At 44.7% G+C, this 20,066-nt stretch overlaps 1 protein-coding gene across 2 annotated transcripts; it reads right to left on the reverse strand.

Moving 5' to 3' along the window:
- Positions 1 to 23: 23 nt before the first annotated feature.
- On the reverse strand, positions 24 to 19,943 carry SKP2 (S-phase kinase associated protein 2). Of its 2 annotated transcripts, none has more exons than XM_079995018.1 (10): positions 19,726 to 19,943; positions 16,480 to 16,730; positions 15,927 to 16,035; positions 15,282 to 15,425; positions 14,016 to 14,150; positions 5,396 to 5,494; positions 3,770 to 3,897; positions 3,437 to 3,488; positions 1,961 to 2,068; positions 24 to 952 (listed from the first exon to the last, which is right to left on the reverse strand). In XM_079995018.1, exons 1-10 carry the CDS (start codon positions 19,731 to 19,733, stop codon positions 739 to 741), a joined length of 1,248 nt encoding a protein of 415 aa, XP_079851144.1. In that variant the 5' UTR covers positions 19,734 to 19,943; the 3' UTR covers positions 24 to 738. The 2 variants fall into 2 exon arrangements, with proteins under 2 accessions (XP_079851144.1, XP_079851143.1); XM_079995017.1 differs by having other exon boundaries at positions 15,927 to 16,038; positions 19,726 to 19,940.
- Positions 19,944 to 20,066: the final 123 nt, after the last annotated feature.

A 20,066-nucleotide genomic window follows, 5' to 3' on the forward strand; every position in this document is an offset into this window, starting at 1 on the left:
GAACTTCAAAGTACATATTCAGATTATTGCCAGTAAAGTTTCATCTCACATGGTTTTAAAGGCCTTCCATCATTACTTTCCATTTTATTTTATTTAACAGAGCCTGCTATTCTTTCACCTAAGACTATATTGGGATTCTGTGCACAGTTCTCCTTCAAAGTTGGCTTCAGTTAACTTTCCACACAGAGAAAAAGGTTGAACACAGTAAGAAATGGTAGTGCCAGTTAGAACTACAGACTACCCCCCACTCCCTCCAAATATTCTCTAGCTCAGATCAATATATCATCTCAACCAGAAAAGAGGGGAGAACCTCTGAAAATGGTAGTTTCAAGAACTTGAAGCCACCTTCTTACAAGAGTGCAGTTGTGTGTGAGACCATTGATAAGATTGCCACAGGAGTAGTTTAGCTATAGAGCTGAAACAGTATATAAAATTTTTGAGCATTTTAATATTTAAAAATCACACTTAGCTTGCTTTTCAATAGTGTTTCGAAATGCATGGGGTTCATGTCGCTTAATGTCAACTATTTGTACATAATTAGCAGGTTTTTAATACAGTTCAGCAGAAGTATGATTGACAGCGCTTGCACACAAACTGATTTAAGTCCATTTAGAAAGTTGTGAACTGCAGCACGTGTCACAAAATAAAACAAGATTAAAACACAACCTATGAACTCAACCGTCCTTTGAGGATGCATCACAGCTCGTGGTAGTAGCTAAAAATGTCTTTCAAGCCATTTTAAAAACCAACTGGACTTTTCAAGCTCAGTCTGCATTGGATCCCCCAAATCTGTTCGTTCCTTTTACAGCCAACGGTGGGCCTTGCAATAGGTGTAAAATGGGAGACGTTGATCTTTAGGCGAGGAAGTGTTGCCTTCAAGAGTTGAAGGGAGCTGGCAGTCACTATTCCAAAAACCTGGAGTGTTTTGAGTGTGGCTATGTCACCAAGTTCACTATAACAACAAAAAAAGGAAAGTTAAGTGAACAGAACCACAGGGAACTGGATAATGCAATTCGTTAGATCTGAAATACAGTGGCAGCATGAGCCGTACAGCAAAGGCTGTGCCCCTAACCATCCTTGCCTAAGGTCCATTTTACTACCAGATGACAGAATAGGTTGCATGAGAAGGGGGTTCTTGCCCAAGCAAATGCTTTGCAGTGTTTCTGGAGTTTGTGATCTTGGGGGTTGGATTAAGGGTACAGCAGCACATGTCATACTCTGCCAAAAACAAAGAAAAGACAGGAGGATGGCAAGATACCCCAAACCCACCCTGCTCTGCAGCATCCCCATTCCTTGTAACCAGCTTGGTTAATATATATGTTACTGAGAGGTGAATATTCATTCTCCTCCCCTCTTAAAATGAACAAGCCCCTTAGGCAGAAACCGAGATTTCTGGTTGCCACATAACAGGAGGCGGTTCACAGGTTAGCAAAGCTACAGAAACTCCAACATCCATCTGTCGAACAACATTACTAGGCATGCAAACCAATGAATATGTACCTTGTGGCTTGGGCTTTGCTAACGAAGTGGAAATTTGGAGGACAGCATGCCAACGAGAACTGGGTCCCACTATGCTAAATAATGGCAGAACACACTTATGCACTCCTAACAGGCCTATGGACACCCTTTTATTAACTTGTTACATGTTCCTTAATAACACAGTCTTATACATATCTACTCAGATTTAAGATATAAAACAACTCAGGAAAAGGTGTGGTGCAACAGGCTAGGAAATAAACGTTGGCAGCAAAGATTTAAGGTGACGAGCAGCCCTTTCAATGGTGAGATGTCCCTGATAAGCTAGCACGAAGAGAAAGCGCAAATATTGTGGGAAGCGGGGAGCAGATATGGCTTGCATGAAAGGATGGAGCAGTCTATTTTCACTGGGTATACTCAAAGTAAAATTTAGTTGAATAACACCTTCTGCTTTTATTGACTTGAAGTAGTTAAGATTACTCACAGTAGGGCTGCAGGAGGTATCTGATAGCATCGACTAAGACCCAGGTGTTCAAGAGATGCCAGATGGTGGAAATACTGAAAGCAATCCGGCTTCAACATAACACTGTCACTGTAATAAAAAACAGCAACTGATTTAAGAACTCCAGCCTCTGCATATATAAGCTTGGCAGGCTAGAAGAAGAATAAAGGAACATATTTAGCACAATCATAGTTTTGCAGACTAGTTTCCAGTTATCCCAAGTACTGTACAGAAACTGAATTTATGGAGACTGCTTGGAAGAAGGGAGGTCTATGGGAGCTGACGTTTTATGGAGGGCACTCGATATCACTAAAGGGCAACCTCTCATCCATTTAAAAGGTGGCTTGGAGCAAGTGGGCATCACAAGAAGACACTTCCTATGTCCAAAATAATCCCCATTTAAAAGTTCCTCATGCTGTGTATGCTCTCATGCAGATTTTGGGGAGATGATGGAAATAGGAGATTTCCTTTGGAGAAGAGAGGGTCCACAGTTGCTTTGAGCAGCAAGACTGGCACTCACTGCCTGCTTAGAAACAGTTGTGTTGGCCACCCCTCCCAATCTCACACAGGAACCTGCAGGCATTTGCTTCCCTTCCCCTCCTGCAATGCCAAAGTGTTTTTTTGTGGCCTCACAAATCTGTCTATTCCTTTTTTTAAAAAAAGAAAATTTGAGGGAAAACAGGTTTTTACTTATCACTCCCCATGAGTCCCCTGCTGTAAATCTGGAGAGCTGAAAGGTTTTTGTGAACCCCCCCGATCTGTCACTTTCAAAACAGAATGTTATTTTAAATGTGCACACCCACTTTGACATACAGACCATTGTGGGTTGAACCCCAAGTCCATGCAGCCCTTAGCCTGTTCTACTACTCAGACTTGGTACATGATTTGACTCAAAATACAGTCGTACCTTGGTTGTCAAATGGAATCTGTTCCGGAAGCCCATTCGACTTCCAAAAATGTTCGACAACCAAGGTGTAGCTTCCAATTGGCTGCAGGAGCTTCCTGCACTCAATCAGAAGCCGCGTCGGACGTTGGGCTTCCAAAAAAGTTCGCAAACTGGAGCACTCACTTCTGGGTTTGCGGCGTCCAGGAACCAAAACGTTTGAGCTGCAAGGTGTTCGAGATCCAAGGTACGACTGTAGTACTACTGGGCTGCACCGAAAGTAGCGCTATGTAAACATTCTGTTGGTGCAATGGTTTCTACTTTTGCACAGTGGAACATTCTCCCCCTCTGCGGACTGCATAACCCATAAATTTGTTCTATGGGTTCCCCCAGCCCTCTGGAGCAAATCAGGGGAGGGCACAGGAAAGTCCCATTGCACTAGCAGGAATCCTTGTGTTGATGACCTTGATTTATTCCTTAGCACAGGACTTCAGAGACACAACTATGGGGCTGTGTGTGTGTGTGTGTGTGTGTGTGTGTGTGTGTGTGTGTGTTGTTAACACTCAAATTCTTACCTTAAATCTAAATGGACTAGACTGGAACACCTCTCAGTTAATGTTTTGATATCTGAAATGAAAAGTCAAATGCAATCTGGTCATCACACATCAACAGGCAGTACAGTTTTTGCCTAGAGATAAAAATGTCTTAAAGTTACGCATTTCGATACTCTTGTTTCTGCAGCTGTAGGCATACATTTCATATTATCTTAAAACATTTCTTCTTACAAGTTTGCTTCATTCCCAAAATTTACTGTAATAGAAGACTAGAGTTATTCACACGGCTGGCTTCCAAGTGTGGATGGTAGGTTACTCGAGCAAGCTGGTTTCAAGCCGAAACTGGCCTCTCACCTGGCATCAGTAGATTCTGTCTGTATCCACTCAGGTTCAGCTGTGTTACCGTTGGAGAAATGTGGCTGACTGCTGCTTTCACGTGATCAACTGTGAAGTCACACCAGGCCAAGTTCAGCTCTTCCAACCTGTGTACAAGTTGAGAAAACATTACTTTCAAGACACATGTTCATTTATTATTTGTTTATTATGGTGGGGGGATCTGTGGCCTTCCAGATAGATGTTCTGGACTCCCAACTCCCATCAGGCCCAGCCAGCAATGCCAATGGTCAGGGATGGTGAAAATTGTAATCTAGAAAAAGACTGGAGGGACACAACTTCACTATCCATTTTCTAGGTGCTGGAAAGAAACAAAAACCCAAACGTGATATAAATGGAAATCTTAACTTTTTTTAAAAAAATACACACCCAGGTTTATACAACAAAGTTTATCGATAGAAAGTGTTCCCCACACATAATGAAGGTACACAATTCACTGTCATAAGACATGTTGATGGCCACTAATCTGATGGCTTCAAAAGGACATGAGACAAATTCACGGAGGAGAAAGCTGTCAAGGGCTATTATTCAGGATGGCTTTTCACCTATAGGATCAGAGGCAGCATGTCTCCAAATTGTTGCTTACAAACAAAAGGAGAGGGCTATCACTTTCCTGTCCTGCTTGTGGGCTTTCAGAAGGACCAAGCCTCAACATTTCCAAGGAAGGTTGGGGAGAAACCAGTCTGATATTCTGGACAGCTGCTGCCAGTCAGTGTAGGTAGCATTAATCTAGATGGATAAACTGCCAGGCTATGTATAAAGCTGCCTCCTATGTTCCAGGACACTGTCATGTTGTTAAGGCAAATGAGAATCCCTCTTGCCCCAGTAATACCAGATGTTAAAGCTGCATTTGCTCTTAAGCTTACAGAGAAATGGGCTAATTTGTTCCTACCAATAAGTGGATGAAATGTTCATTGCCAGGAAAGTGAATGAACAAGCCTAATCAGAACTAAGTGTCGACTTTAAAAGACTATTCAGAGCAAACAAGTTGGGTGGGTGTCCTCTTTTCCTTTTTATTATTCTGCTCTTTTTAGATGTTAGCTTTGTTTGGTTTATATTGTATTATATGTTGAAGGCCTTTAATAAAACTGATTTCTTTAAAGGAACAAACAGGTCGAGCAAAAACTAATTTGCAGAAATAAAATTTGCAGAAAACTTTGCAGAAATAAGCAAGAACAGTCTACAGTGGTACCTCAGGTTACATACACTTCAGGTTCCATACGCTTCAGGTTACAGACTCCGCTAACCCAGAAATAGTGCTTTAGGTTAAGAACTTTGCTTCAGGATGAGAATAGAAATCGTGCTCCGGCGGCGTGGTGGCAGCAGGAGGCCCCATTAGCTAAAGTGGTGCTTCAGGTTATGAACAGTTTCAGGTTAAGTACGGGCCTCCGGAACGAATTAAGTACTTAACCCGAGGTACCACTGTATACACAAAACTATTTAACACTCATTTTATGGCTCAGCAGAACGACAGCAGAGTGAAAACAGATTTCTTGGTTAAGAGTTTCTGCAATATCCAGTTTGTCTGCATCATGCCAGTGCTAAATCTACTGTTGCTTCTTGCATAAGTCAATGAACTTTTACTACCTGGGGCAACTGTCCAGCATTGTCTCCAAGGCTTCTGCAGAGAACCCAGAGCATCCAGACAGGTTTAGTCGCACCAAACAGGGGTTGTGTGCTATATTTCTGAAAGGTGAGAAGAAATAAGACATTAAACTGCCTGTGCACAAAGCCAGTCTCCACACCAGCACCTGCGGGAGCAGTAGGGAAAACTGCAAGAGGCTGATGATATACCTTCCAATGTCCACACTGCACTCCTTCACATGGAAACATTTTTAAGCATTAACTACAATGTTCTGATCAGAAGGTTGGTGGTTCGAATCGTGAGCTCCCGTTGCTCGGTCCCTGCTCCTGCCAACCTAGCAGTTCAAAAGTACGTCAAAGTGCAAGTAGATAAATACCGTATTTTTCGTCCCATAGGACGCTCCGTCCCATAGGACGCACATACTTTTTTGTTGGGGGAAATACAGGAAAAAAAATTTTCCTTCATTTCCCCCCCAAAACCAGGTCGGGGAACAGTGGGATGGCGGCGCTGCGCCTCCCCACTGTCCCCCGAGCTTGTGGGGCTGGCCGATGTCTGTCCGGCGCGCGGGGCGCTCTGCTTCAGGGCGCCACGCGCGCCGGGTGGCAGGCTGCTATCCGCAGGGTGGGGAGCCCTGCGGGGAACTCCTGCAGGGCTCCCCATGCTGCGGATGTCTGTCCGGCGCGCGGGGCGCTCTGCTTCAAAGGGCGCCCCGTGCTCCCAGCTGCCGCCCGCAAGCCCTGCGCGCCGGGGTGAGTTCCCCCGGGCGCGCAAGGCTTGCGGACACCTGCGCGAAGCACGGGGCGTCCTCCGGAGGGCGCCCCGTGCTCCCGGCAGCCGCCCGCAAGCTGTGTGCGCCTGGGGGGAGTTCCCCCCGGGCGCGCAAGGCTTGCGGACACCTGCGCGAAGCACGGGGCGTCCTCCAAAGGGCACCCCTTGCTCCGCGCTGCAGGCTGCCGCCCGCAAGCCTTGCACGGCCGGGGGGAGTTCCCCCCAGGCACACACGGCTTGCGGGCGGCAGCCGGGAGCACGGGGCGCCCTCCGGAGGATAGCTTCCTGGAGCCTGGAGAGCGAGAGGTGTCGGTGCGCACCGACGCCTCTCGCTCTCCAAGCTTCAGCGAAAGCCTGCATTCGCCCCATAGGACGCACACACATTTCCCCTTCATTTTTGGAGGGGAAAAAGTGCGTCCTATAGGGCGAAAAATACGGTAGGTACTGCTCCGGCGGGAAGGTAAACGGCGTTTCCGTGTGCTGCTCTTGTTCGCCAGAAGCAGCTTAGTCATGCTGGCCACATGACCTGGAAGCTGTAGGCCAGCTCTCTCGGCCAATAAAGCGATAATGCCCAAGATGGCGGCTGTAACAACTTCTCCTCCGTGAACCCTCCTGGATTACAAACCTTTTATAGCCTTTTATAGCTTTTTATAGCCGTTTTTATAACCGTTTTTATTAGACTTTTAACTATTCTACCTCTGTTAGAAGTTTTAACCATTCTATCTCTACTGTTGGCCAATTAACAAGGATATTCAAACCTTCTGCTGAGAAAGCCTGCTGCTGATTAGAAACGCCGCCTTGAAGACTGGGTATGCCGAGCAGTGGAGGAGGAGTAGCAGAGGAGTTGTGTCCACAAAAGATAAGTTCTCTTTTTATCTCCGTTTACCTCTACTTTTAACCTCCGTAGTCAGTGAGACAGTGACAAATGGGTCATGGCAAGCGACCAAGATCTGCTGAGAAAGGTTGACAGACTCTGGGGTTGTGCTCAGTGAACAATCTCTCCCTTTCATCTCCCCATACACCTCCTAGAACTGGGACTGGGAAGGAAAAACTCAAGGCCTATTTTTATCCAAAAGAGGTTCGGCAGCCGCCCTATCTTCACGAAGCTGGTAATTAGCAGACGGGGAGGTCAGCTACTGGAAGGACGCCGAGCTTTTTATCGATAAAAAGGGAGGAATTGAAGTAGGTACAACCCCAAGAAACACAAGGCAAGTTCAACTCGATAATTACTTAACTGGCTACGCCGTGAGGCTGTTGAATGAGAGAGAAAGTCCTAGTTGAACTCTAAAAGAAACAAGTTATAGTATGAAAGCCTAGGACTAGTACTATTTTCTAACATTTTAAATAACTGATACCTCACAAGCTCCGATGTAAATTGCTGGAGAAACTAACAAGTAAATTGCTGGTAACAAGTAAATTGCTGGAGAAACTAACAAGTTGGAGAGGTTGGAGAGGTTTAGGAGGCAACGTCCACAAATCGGCATTTCTGCTATTGCTTACTCCAGCTTAGAACAAAAAGATAAGTTACCGTCAAGCAAGCAACCCCTACCATATATCCATATATACCCATATACCCACTATGGTCCTCACCAGGAAAAAATACAAGGACCAAGGAATCTTGCCTAATTCACCACAGAGCCCGATGGAGCGTCGAAGGAGACAAAGTAAAATTACCAGCTACTTTCCTCAAAAAGACGCGAGTAAGAGAACTCAGAACGAGAGTATTCTAGATGTAGCTATGCCTTTGCCACTCACAGTGTTGGATTGGTCAACACAGCTAAAGGATTTGCAGACAAACAACAAGTGGTCAAACCATCCAACAAATTTGGCCCAAGAACTCGCCATAGCAGAGAATGCTACAAAGGCTAATACAGCCAACACACCTGATGCTAATCCTTATTTGTCACCGCTGGAACTTGGAAGTAACCTTTCAACCCATTGGTTGAAAGCCAACGACAGCGGAACAGAAATGCGGGGTGATTATCTTCAGGAGCAGATATACCAGATTTCTACGGATCTCCTTAACGTCAAAAAATTTTTAGCGATAACAAACGGGCTTCTCCTGACCCTAGTGGATAATTTCAAACAACATGTGAGCGCTTCAGTCCAGAATACAAATCCCCTAGCCAGCTCGGATCCACCACTCCCCAGCAAATCCCGGAGGAAAAAAGCTGAGCCTAAGATAAAGAAAAGCAAAAATATAAAAAATCTAAGGCGGCTTAAGACAACTCACCGTACCTGCAAAAAATATTGGCAGAAGCTCTTTAACCTTCTTCCATCCCTTTCTACAAGTGGAACAAACAAATCCAACTCAAGTGCTATCAAAGAAACACGTAAAGTAGATACACCCACAAAAGAATTTAAACCAAGTTTTGAAGAATCAACACCGAGCGGGGACAAAGGAACTAATCCATCTACAGTTATACCGCCCCAGAGTCCTCTTATGGCCAGCACAGAATCTGTAGACAGAGGTGAGCTGGCGACCCAAACTATTGAGGGGAACCACTCCTCTCAAGCTCGACAGATGCTGTGGCCCAAAAGAGAATGGAGTTTAGTCCTAATCCCACAAAAGCTTGTCTTTGCTAATTACCCTAAACCGCCTAGATTTTATGCAGGGTCGGACCGTATAGACCACTTTTTGTCCATTATAAGAGGCATTTTACCGGGGATAGTAAAAGCAACTGACATAGCCGCTATAGAGTATCTACATCAAGATGACTGCTCGGTACGAGCACTGATTACCTTTTTAGATCATAATCTGGCCAGCCTTATTTTTAGAGCTAAAAACCTATTCAAAAAAGAAAGAATAGTCCTATTAAGAATATTTGAAAACAGAGCACCTTTAACCTCTCTGATGGGGACCAAGGGCATAGGAATGGAAGTTCACAAAAGGGAAAAAACCAACTACCAAAACCATCAAAACAGAAAGCATAAGTTCCAGCAGGATCATCTCCTTCAAACAGTATCAAATGATAAAAAGGAAGCTCCACATCCAACTGGCATTTGGCCTCCCACGTGTGATAGTGAGGACTCCTTTTTGGAGGAAGAACTCTCGCTGATAAAGCGATTCTGGTCACTGCATCCACCAGCTCAAACTGAGATCCTGAAAAGACTTGATTTACTTCGAAGCAGACTAGAAAAAAAGGATGACCAAGGTGAGACAATGAAGGACCTTCATGTGCAGCCCATATCTCCCAAATGTCTAGTGGATAAGAAGACAGTGGGAGGCACCTTTAAATGCGTAGACGTGGAACTACAATCTGAGCCCCCTGTGATGTACAATAAAGTAAGACCAAATCAAGGTGTGAAATCTCAAAGCTCCTGGCACAGCTATCTTAAATTGTCTCCGAATGAATTAGCTTCCCCCCCAACTCCAAAATCTAGCCCCAAATCACCAAGAAGAGAGGACCACTACACTCTCTCCAAGCAGTCATCCTCGAAAAGAGCCAACGGGTGTGTTTTTTTAGACACCAAAGAATTGCTGGACGTGGTGGTGACATAGACCCAGCTCCCCGAAGGGCCCGGGGCCTAAAAGTGCTGTCTTGGAATATCGCGGGTTGGCACGCCAAGAAAAACACTCAACAATTTTTGTGCTACCTTAAGCAATTTGACATCATCCTCTTTCAGGAGACATGGCAGAATGACCCTATATTTCTCAATGGGTATAACTGCCACTACCTGCCTGCCTCTCCATCTCTAAGGGGCGGCAGATCTAGTGGTGGCCTAGCTTGCTTCATTTCCACGGAGCTGGCGCACTCTCTAACAGCCCTACCCAGCTGCAATTCTTTAGCAACAGCCGCTCTACTTAGCTTCAAGAGAACTACTCTTTTGCTGGTCAATGTTTATATCCCCCCAGGCCAAAAAAACTCCGTGGTCAAGGCTATATGGGCTGAGCTAGAGGCGTTTTTAGAGCCTCTCGAATCTACTTACCCGTCTGCCCTGACTATTGTGTGTGGAGACTTTAATGCTCGCATAGGAACAGATGACAACAGTCTATACACTCACTTCAACCTATTTATGGACCCTGAAGAACTGACGGATATTGGTGCGACACGACTGTCCAAAGATAGCAGAAGTAATTTTTCAGGTCTCTGCTTAGTGCAGGCTGCCAGACGGAGGGAACTGCTGATATTAAACGGCAACATAGAGGGGGATCGCCCCGGGGAATATACCCATTTCTCCAAGGCTGGGGGAAGCGTTATAGATTATATTCTAATCTCAAGATTTGCTCACAGCTTTGTAAGGAAGTTCCTAGTGGGCCACAATACTCTGAGTGATCACCTACCTCTAATTTTAGAGCTTGCAGGTCGGCCTTTTGACTATTCGATTGCCGAGCCACAATATATACCCTCTGTAAATTTGGGTATACCTGCTCCCAAAAGACTCAAATGGTCCCCAATACTGAATGAAAACCTAACCCTCCTTCTTCAGTCAGTGGAGTTAAAGCTTATTCGCTCCGCTATTGTGTCAGGCAATTCAGTAGATGTGATTATGGAACGCTTTAAATTACTTTTGGAAAGACTGAAATCCCATTTAACAACAGTGATACATAGCGCCGCTACAAAAAGGGCAAAGGACGGAGCTAGCTGGTTTGACCTGGAGTCCAGGCAAACAAGGAGACAAATGAGAACTGCCTACCAGAGATATAGGAAATCAGGGACTGCCCCCCTACTTAATGCTTATATTGATCTGAGACGGTTTTACAAACAATTACTAAGGAGAAAGAAACTGGAAGCTGAAAGAGCCGCATGGCACAGTTTGGTTAAGGCATCACACGAGAAAGATACCACTTGCTTTTGGCGAACCATATCTGGTCTACTGGACCAGGAGCGTACTAATTCCATCTGTACAGTGGAACCAATGGAGTGGTTGCGCCATTTTCAATCTGTGTTCTATGACCAGGAAGCCCAACATTACAAATTATGTATTCAATTGGAGGACCTACCTCACTGGCCACCAGTAACTGTTAAGGAAGTTGAGAACTTAATCGCACAATTAAAGAACAACAAGGCCCCAGGGATTGATTACATCCCTGCCGAACTTCTGAAGTCCAACATTGGCTGGTGGGCCCCCCTGCTGGCGTCTCTATTTTCTTGGATCGACTCAACGGGTTTACTTCCAGATGGTTGGACTGAGGCAATAGTTATTCCAATCTACAAAAAAGGACCTACGCCAGACCCGGCGAGCTATAGACCAATCAGCCTTCTGCCTATACCCAGCAAACTATATGCCAAACATCTTTATATTAAGCTAACTAGCTGGCTGGAAACTGAAGCTATTCTAGCGGAAGAGCAAGCGGGTTTCAGGCAAGGCAGATCCACCATAGACCACTGCTTCACCCTAGCCTATTTAATTGATAAATATGCCAAAAAATCCCGCGGGGTGCTATATGCAGCCTTTATCGATCTAAAGGCTGCCTTCGATTCAATTCCACGTGCAAGACTCTGGGATAAATTGAGCACATCAAGTATAGACAAAAGACTATTATTCCTGATCAGCTGTCTATATAAAGACACGGTGCTGCATGTAAGAACTTCGTTAAATGGCCATCTTATAGGACCAGTTCCTGTCAGCAAGGGGGTCAAGCAAGGTTGCATCCTGGCCCCAGTTCTATTTAACTTTTACATCAATGATATGGTTAACTGTTTGTCATCTCCGGACTTCCACGCCCCCAAACTGGCTGACAAATCAATATCAGTACTTTTGTATGCTGATGATGCGATACTCCTATCTCGAACAAGAATAGGCTTAAATAGGCTCATAGGTGAATTTTCAGCATACTGTAGGAGAGAGCAACTGGCAATAAACTATCAGAAAACCAAAATTATGGTTTTTGCAAGGAAACACAGACAGTACAGCTGGAGGATGGATAACCAGACAATTGAACAGGTTAAAGCCTTCAAATATCTGGGTATTGTGTTCCAGTCGACCGGGTCCTGGGATGTCCATCAAAAATGTGCCAAAGAAAAAGCAGCTCAAAGTATTAAGATGCTGTCCCGCTTCTTTTACACAAAGGGGGGCAGATACATCCCAGCAGCCCTTGAAGTTTTTCAAGCAAAACCTTTGGCGCAGTTACTGTATGGGGCACAAATCTGGACGGGGAACCACTGCTCCAGTCTTGAAACTGTTCAGTCTAAATTTCTAAGGCAGATATTCGGCGTCCCCCCCTGTGTTCCAAACGCAGCATTACGACTCGAGGCCTGCCTTCCATCTGTAGAAACTCAGACTTGGCAAAGAACATTCAACTACTGGCTTCGTCTTAATCTAAATCCACCTGGTCTACTGCCTCTAGTAATGCAAGATTCTCACAAAAGCAAGTGGTTCAAAACTGTGCATCAAAAACTCCTTACATGCGGTTTGCATTCACAGTCCCTACTATCAATGGGCCTCATTAAAGCAAAGAGTCTAATTGGCCAGCGCCTGAAAGACATTGAACGGCAAAACAACCTGACCATCTTAAAGAAACTGTGCCCATGGTATACCTACTTTCCCCCTTCTCATTTTGACTCCCCAGCCTCATATTTGTCTAAATTAACCATCCCAAAATACAGACGTGCCTTTACATTGGCTAGATGGGATGTTCTTCCTTCTGCCGTACTCGAAGGTCGTTACCAAAAGACTCCATTTGAAAAACGACTCTGCCCATGTGGAGATGGTAACACGGAAACAGTGTCCCATGTCCTTCTATCTTGCCCTATTTACAAAGACCTAAGGAATGAGATTATTACTCCACTTATTCTCTCCAACCCCGGCCGTTCACCAGACATTACACTGTATCTTCTCTTATCTGATACGGATAGTCAGATAACAGAGAAGGTCGCGAGGTACATCGAGAGAGCTGTGAAATTGAGGGCCACCATCTGAGTGACAGACTTGTTCATCTGACGGACCCCCTTTTGCCTGTTCTTTTCTTCTTTTTATTCCTATTTTTATTTTTATTTTTAATTCTTGTCTAGCTGTGGCCTGTTGGCTTTGCTAATAAAGTTTTGAGAAAGCGAGATGAGTGCCGCAACCCCAGAGTCGGCCACGACTGGACCTAATGGTCAGGGGTCCCTTTACCTTTTTTACAATGTTCTGAAGCCAGAATATTTCCAAAGCCCTCTGCAAGCTGGCAGTTCAGATCTGTGAGTGTGATCTTTCTCTGGCCTGGCAGCTTGCTGGGTACAGAGAAAGGAGCAGGTGAAAAGACAGGGTGCGGAAAGAGGTGCCCATTCACTTTTGGCTCTGACTTCTCCCCTTCTAAAGAGTATCCCTAAGTGAAAGTAGTGCTCAACAGAGAAACAGTTGCCCACCTGTGATATAGGCAAACACTGGTTGATTTCTACATAAGGCAGTTTAGTGCTATAGTAATGAACTATGAGCTTTGAGCTCTCATGCTCTCCACTCTCCTTCATTATTGGGGCACAACAATGAGGAAGAGATGGGAATGTCCTCAAAGGAACTCTTGGTTAAACTATGGTTTCTGATCCTAACTCCTAAACAAACCATAGTTTAAGCTAACTACAATTTCCCAAGCTTGGCTTAGCCTGTTTTTCAAAAATTTGAAAGGTTTTGGCCCTGCAAGATTTTTTGAAACACAGATTTTGGGATCAGTCTGTACACAAGTGAGACAATAAGCCATTATTGCCAAAATGTGTTGGGTACATTCAACAATAAACTATTCCATTGTTTTAGCATCTTTGAAATACATTTCTTCTTCTTTTTGGTCCACATTCTTGTATGCTTCCTGGGTTTTTGGGGCTTTCATCTGTTAACTCTTGTGTGCCTAAAATGCAGCAATCCCAAGAGCACAGATTTATTTGGTAAGGTCTACTTGTGCAAATAGGTTAAAAGATTGGTTTTTTGCCCACTCACTTAATTATATCATCAGAAAGCTCAAGGCCTTCCAAGCTGAGGTTCTGTAGCTCCTGGCACCTGCACAGAATACTTTGGAGATCTCCAACTTTTATTGTACAATTCGACAGGTCTAGATGCTGTACCCGAAGAGGTCTACAAAAGAAAGGGAGAAGCAGGGAGATGGGGAAAGGCAAAATGAGTTTTAGAACGCAATTTAAAAATATAATCAAAAAAGAAGACACACACCCTCTTTTCAATCTGAAGTGGTGTATTCTTCTTGGTAGAATACAGAATCCTGATCTCAGGCCTTCACTAGCTCATTTTGCTGCATAAAGCAATGTGGGGTCCACAATGAAAAGATTCAAAATGAACCACCCAACAAGCTAATGCATATTAATATTGAAATACCATTAATCTAGAAACATCAATTAATGTAGTGCAGTAGTCAGAGTTTGGGACAAAGGCCAGGGAGATTCAAACAGTCCATGAAGCTCCCTGGTGACCTTGGGCCAGTCACTATCTCATCCAACACAAAATGCTACACTGGTTCTCAGTGTCAAAATGTAGACAAGCTCTCTTAAGGCTCCCGGTGTAGTAGAATATAACTACTATTATGGTTTTATGCTATTATAGCCTAGGACCCTTGTACCTTCGGGACCACCTCTCCCAGTATGCCCCACGGAGGACCTTAAGGTCCATAAATAGCAACACCCTAGTGGTCCCGGGCCCTAAGGAAGTCAGATTAGCCTCAACCAGAGCCAGGGCCTTTTCAACACTGGCTCTGGCCTGGTGGAACGCTCTGTCTCATGAGACCAGGGCCCTGCAGGATCTGATTTCTTTCCGCAGGGCCTGTAAGACAGAGTTGTTCTGCCTGGCTTTTGGCTTGGAATTAACTTGATCCCCTCCCCCTCTTTCTTTTTTCCTTTTTCCTTCTGTGACGGAACTCCTACTTGGGGACTTCCCTGGCTTTTTTCTGGCCCACGTAGGACCAGTCTGGATAGTTAGCCTTGGTGAAGACTTGACGTTTTCATCCCCAAAAAAGTTTTTGAGTTTCTGCTGAAATGAGGCTGCATTTTAATGTTGTATTTTAATCTTGTTTTTTAAGTTGTATTTCAATCAATTGTTTTATATTTGGTGTTAGCTGCCCTGAGCCCGGTCTTGGCTGGGGAGGGCGGGGTATAAATAAAAGATGATGATGATGATGATTTTGCAAGAGAGTAGGTAGCACAGGCCTGAATACAAGGCAAGAAAATGGGGGAAAAGGAGGATTTGGAACAGCATTACCTGCTTGTTTTGAACATAGGGTTGCCAACACAGGACCTTGGACAACGGAAGGCAGTTATACCCAATGGCAGCAGATGGCCAATCACACCTGGCCGCAGATTCTTTCCTGCGAGGTCAAGAGTCTGCCAGAGTGACTCGTCAATCCTAAAGGAGGAAAATGGTGGGGTGGTTAGAAAACAAACTGGAAGCTTCGGCAGGTGTTGCCATTAGCAAGCTCTTGAAACTGCATCCTCTTTATATTTACTCAGAAGTTGAGCCTCGTTGTGTCTATTGGGGTTCACTCCCTAGTTTAAGGATTGCAGCCTAATTCTGATAGCAAAGCTCTGGCTTCCTCTTCACTGCTTAAAACTTCTGATGGAAGTAGATCACTGCTCTCCCATTCTGGTTGAGTTCTAGAGTTTTTGTTTGCATACTGAGCACGCCCTCTTTCATGCACTAAAGCAGAGATGGGGAACTTGCGGTTCAACAGATATTCTTGGGTCTCAGCCCCTGCAAGCATTCCCTACTGGCTAGCAGCAATTCCAGTCAGTCACTCTCTACTGACTTGTGTATTATTATTATTATTATTATTATTATTATTATTAGAAAGTTGGGGCATAAATTCAAAAATAAAGAATACGAGTTAAGTATTCAGCCAGCACTTACGAAAGGCGATGCCACCTCCGGCAAACCTGTGGAACTTTCAGCAGATCAGTCAAGGACAGATAGGAGAAAATTCCCAGAAGCAGTTCATCAGGCAATGAATCCCAAGAGACTCCTGTGTGCAGAAGTTTGGGAAAACAGATAACATACATAAAATGTAAATGGGGACACTGTTATTAAGGCTAAAAGCTTTAAAATAAAGACATTTCATACTGTTAAAACACACAAACTGTGAAGTTCTCCTACACTCCTTAGCCTATTTACACACACACACACACACACACACACACACCCAAGGGCTCTGTAAATGTATTTATTTAACAAGATTTATATGCTGCTTAATCTAAAACAGTTGACATAAAACAATATAAAATCTTCCTTTAAAAATAATAAAAACACATACTTAATAATTAAATAATTAAAACATTAGATGTATTGCAATTACCAAAATAGAGAACAACTTCTTTTATTTATTTAGCAAGGTTTGCATCCATTTAATCTTTAACATTACCAATTAGCTATATCTTGAATATGTATTGTTGTTATCGCATTTTACCTGCTCCTGCCTCTCGAAGCAGCCTAGGTCTGCGGGCAATAGTAAATTCCTTTTCCTTTACTTTCTGCCGTTTTGCGGGTGGTCCCACGCACATGAGCAGTTCCTGGGGGGTGTTCTCGTTGCCTAGCTTATCCTTAAGAACAGACACTCCCATGCCCGAGAGCAGCTCCGAAGTCTTGCTGGGATCCCATGCCCATGTGAAACCAGCGCTGACGTTGCTGCCTGAATCTGGAATTTCCTGGAGATGTCTCCTGCAAGAAATAAAAAGGCCCAGACACAGATTGACACACTCTTAGTATCAAGCCATGGTTGCAATTCAGCAGACATGTCAACACAGGCAGAAAAAGGAGCTATAGAGATATCCTCTGGAATTATAGTTTTCTAAAATTGCATGAAAGGGAAATGTGGTCTTCTCCTGGAGGCTAGTGGTCACACATTCCAGCCATGGTGGTCAAATGTTCCAGCCATGGTGGTCAAATTAATCGTAATTTTCTAGGATATGTCTTCTCTTTCGGCATGAGACACAGACATAACTGATGACTAAAGACTTGCTTTCCTCTTCTCTTCTCCTGCCCCCCTCAACAATATATCACAGCTTCTATAACCTACATATAGTAGGGGTATTTAAAATGAGTCATCATAGCATCCTCTTTTTTGCTCTTCAAAATATGGCAATGAGGACTTTACTGCTTGTGCAAACTGGGTGTACCAGAGGGACTGACCGAGATGGTGGTGGGAGCAGATAATAGGGATCCATTTTTTAGAACTGTATGAAACTAGACAGGTCGTTTACACATGTCCTAGACAGCCTGAAAAACTGTTAGGCTGCCTGCTCACCAAAAACACACCAAAAAACAAACCCATTGAATACTGCACAATATGGCATTCAGCTAGCAAGTCAATACAGTGGTGCCTTGCAAGACAAAATTAATTCGTTCCGCGAGTTTTTTCGTCTTGCGAAGCACGGACTTTGGAAAAGCTTCAAAAATCACCAAAGTCTTCAAAAACCTCAAAAAGGGCTACCACACCGCGTGCTATGAGTTGCTCCTCGAAGTGAATGCACGGTTTTAAGAAAAAGGAAACAAGCTTGCAAGACAAAGGAAGCAAACTTGCAAGACGTTTTCGTCTTGCGAAGCAAGCCCATAGGGAAATCCGTCTTGCGAAGCAACTCAAAAAACGAAAAACTCTTTCGTCTTGCGAGTTTTTCGTCTTTCGAGGCATTCGTCTTGCGAGGTACCACTGTAGCTGGACTTGCTTTGAATAGGAGGGAATCACCCTTTTTGCCTTTTGATGACTTGTTTCACATGTCTCAGGAACAGCCCTTGCATTGACTGAGTTGCTGGACAGAACTCACAGATGGATGAGGGAGGGATGTGTTAGTGGTGCAATATGGTCTTTAACCCTGGATGTTTCTGAGTTCAAACCCTGGCATCTCCAGCTAAGGGGACTTCAGGACACAGGACTGAGAAAAGTTTGTGTTTGAGAACTTTGGAGAATTGCTGTCTGTTGCAGTAGAGCAGGGGTCAGCAAACTTTTTCAGCAGGGGGCCAGTCCACTGTCCCTCAGACCTTGGGGGGGGGGGGCAGGACTATATTATGAAAAAAAGTATGAACGAATTCCTATGCCCCACAAATAACTCAGAGAGGCATTTTAAATAAAAACACCAATTCTGCTCATGTAAAAACACAAGGCAGGTCCCACAAATAACCCAGAGGTGCATTTTAAATAAAAGGACACATTCTACTCATGTAAAAACACGCTGGTTCCCAGACCATCCACAGGCCGGATTTAGAAGGCAATTGGGCTGGATCTGGCCCCCGGCCTTAGGTTGCCTACCCATGCAGTAGAGGCTAAAAGGGATGACTCAGTATAAAATAGCATCCCATGCAATTATGCAGTAGGCCTGAGTGCATGAGAACATCCATTTCATTTCACACAGGAGGTAACATATGACAGCACACACCAACATACATGTATGCATGATCCCCATAACATGTAGTCCCTGAAGAAATGGAATCAAGGGTTTGTGCATACAGCTACTGCACAGACACCTTAGACAGGTGTTCTGAGGCCTCTGACACACACATAAAGTATTTTTGTATTGTTACAAAAGTCGGGTGCCTTGCGGTAGCAAGAGCCCATGGGGTTCCAGGCACTCACCCAGGGTTCGTGGTCCTTTGGAGAATTGAGATACGGCAGAGACTGTTGTAGCTTTAAGAAATATGGTTTATTCACCTATTTATACCTTCAGTCTGCATGGAGGGAGTCCAGATCTTACAGCATGGTTATTTCAAGAGAGGCTTGTACCCCAAAGAAGTGCAGCCCTGGAGACCAATCCAAGGCATCTCTCCAAGCCATCCTGCAGCCATCCTGCCCAACATGGATCCCAGCCTTCTTCCCAGAACCACTTGCTCCCTTTTCCCTGTCACCTCAAACACACAGTAACCCTGGCAACCTTCCACCCCCCCTTCACAACTCAGGACAGGGGGGAGGGCAGTTCTCTTGCATTGCCAATGGCCCTCAATAGCCTTGTATTGTTTCTCAATGGCCCTAGCTTGGCCAAGTTGTTTTGCATGAGTTAGCTTAGGTATTCCTTTGCAGTTTAGATTTCTCCTTTCACATCCCAAATCATTAAAATCCTACCATTTATTAATTTCTAGGGTTTAGAGGGTCCCCCACAATCTGTTCCTAATTATTATTATTTTGCTGAGCAGATTCCCATATGCACATTTTCCACTGGTGTGTAAGAAAAGGGGAGAAGGAAAGCATACAGAGCAGCCACACAACCATTAAGCTTTAGGTACAGATAAACATTTCTTGTTGTTTTCTAAAAAACTGACCAAGCTTTGGCACTCAGTGGCAATGCAACAGCTCTGAAGTGTGACCAGTAGCACTCTACGCAGTCTAGCTTTTGTGCACTTGCAGACTGCAGAGAATGACAGGACTTTAAACAGGGATGTTTATGGATGCTATCAATCTAGAGAAGCTAACGTGTTTACAGAAATAGCAGAGTGTGGGCGGGATGGTGCAATCCGCAAATGAATTGTAGCCCGATCCTATGCATACAGGCTTACACTTTGCAGCTGGACTACTCTATCCTGTGTGTGGACGGCTGCAGCCTTTAACTGGAAGAACCTAGCGGAGGAAAGAAAGGCAAAAGCGCGCGCAAGCTGCTTTAAGCTTTCGGCGGGATCTGCTCGCCCTTGATATTTCTCTGCATCCGCTCCCCTACCTATCCGCCTTTACCTGTGCATGGCGCTCGGAAGCGATGATGCACCGAGAGCTGGGATCCCCGATCCCTCCACTTTCCTGGATCCCGCGCCTTGCGCTGCAGAGCCGGTTGCAACACTGATCGCAGCAAAACCCAGGTCCCCGCAGCTCCGGAAATCTCAGCAAGAGAAGCTCGCGCGCTCAACCCGCCCGGGCCAACGTTCTCCCGGCTGCCGCAATGATTTCTGGGAGTTGTAGTACCTTGCGGTGGAAAGAGCTTTGGAACGCATTTCTGCTTTGCTATCTGTTAAAAGGTTAAACCAACAAAACCAATGGGCTGCCATATGCGTCCCTGCTCCGCAGCAACAATAAGGCAT

Source organism: Podarcis cretensis (assembly GCF_951804945.1).
Source record: "Podarcis cretensis genome assembly, chromosome: 11".
In the NCBI taxonomy this organism is placed as follows: Eukaryota; Metazoa; Chordata; class Lepidosauria; order Squamata; family Lacertidae; genus Podarcis; species Podarcis cretensis.

Coding starts and splice junctions, on each gene's coding strand:
- SKP2 (XM_079995017.1), bottom strand. Junction 14,151..15,281: donor CCTATGTTCAAAACAAGCAG/GTAATGCTGTTC, acceptor TTTCTTTTGTAG/ACCTCTTCGGGTACAGCATC. Junction 2,069..3,436: donor CTAGTCCATTTAGATTTAAG/GTAAGAATTTGA, acceptor TTTTTATTACAG/TGACAGTGTTATGTTGAAGC.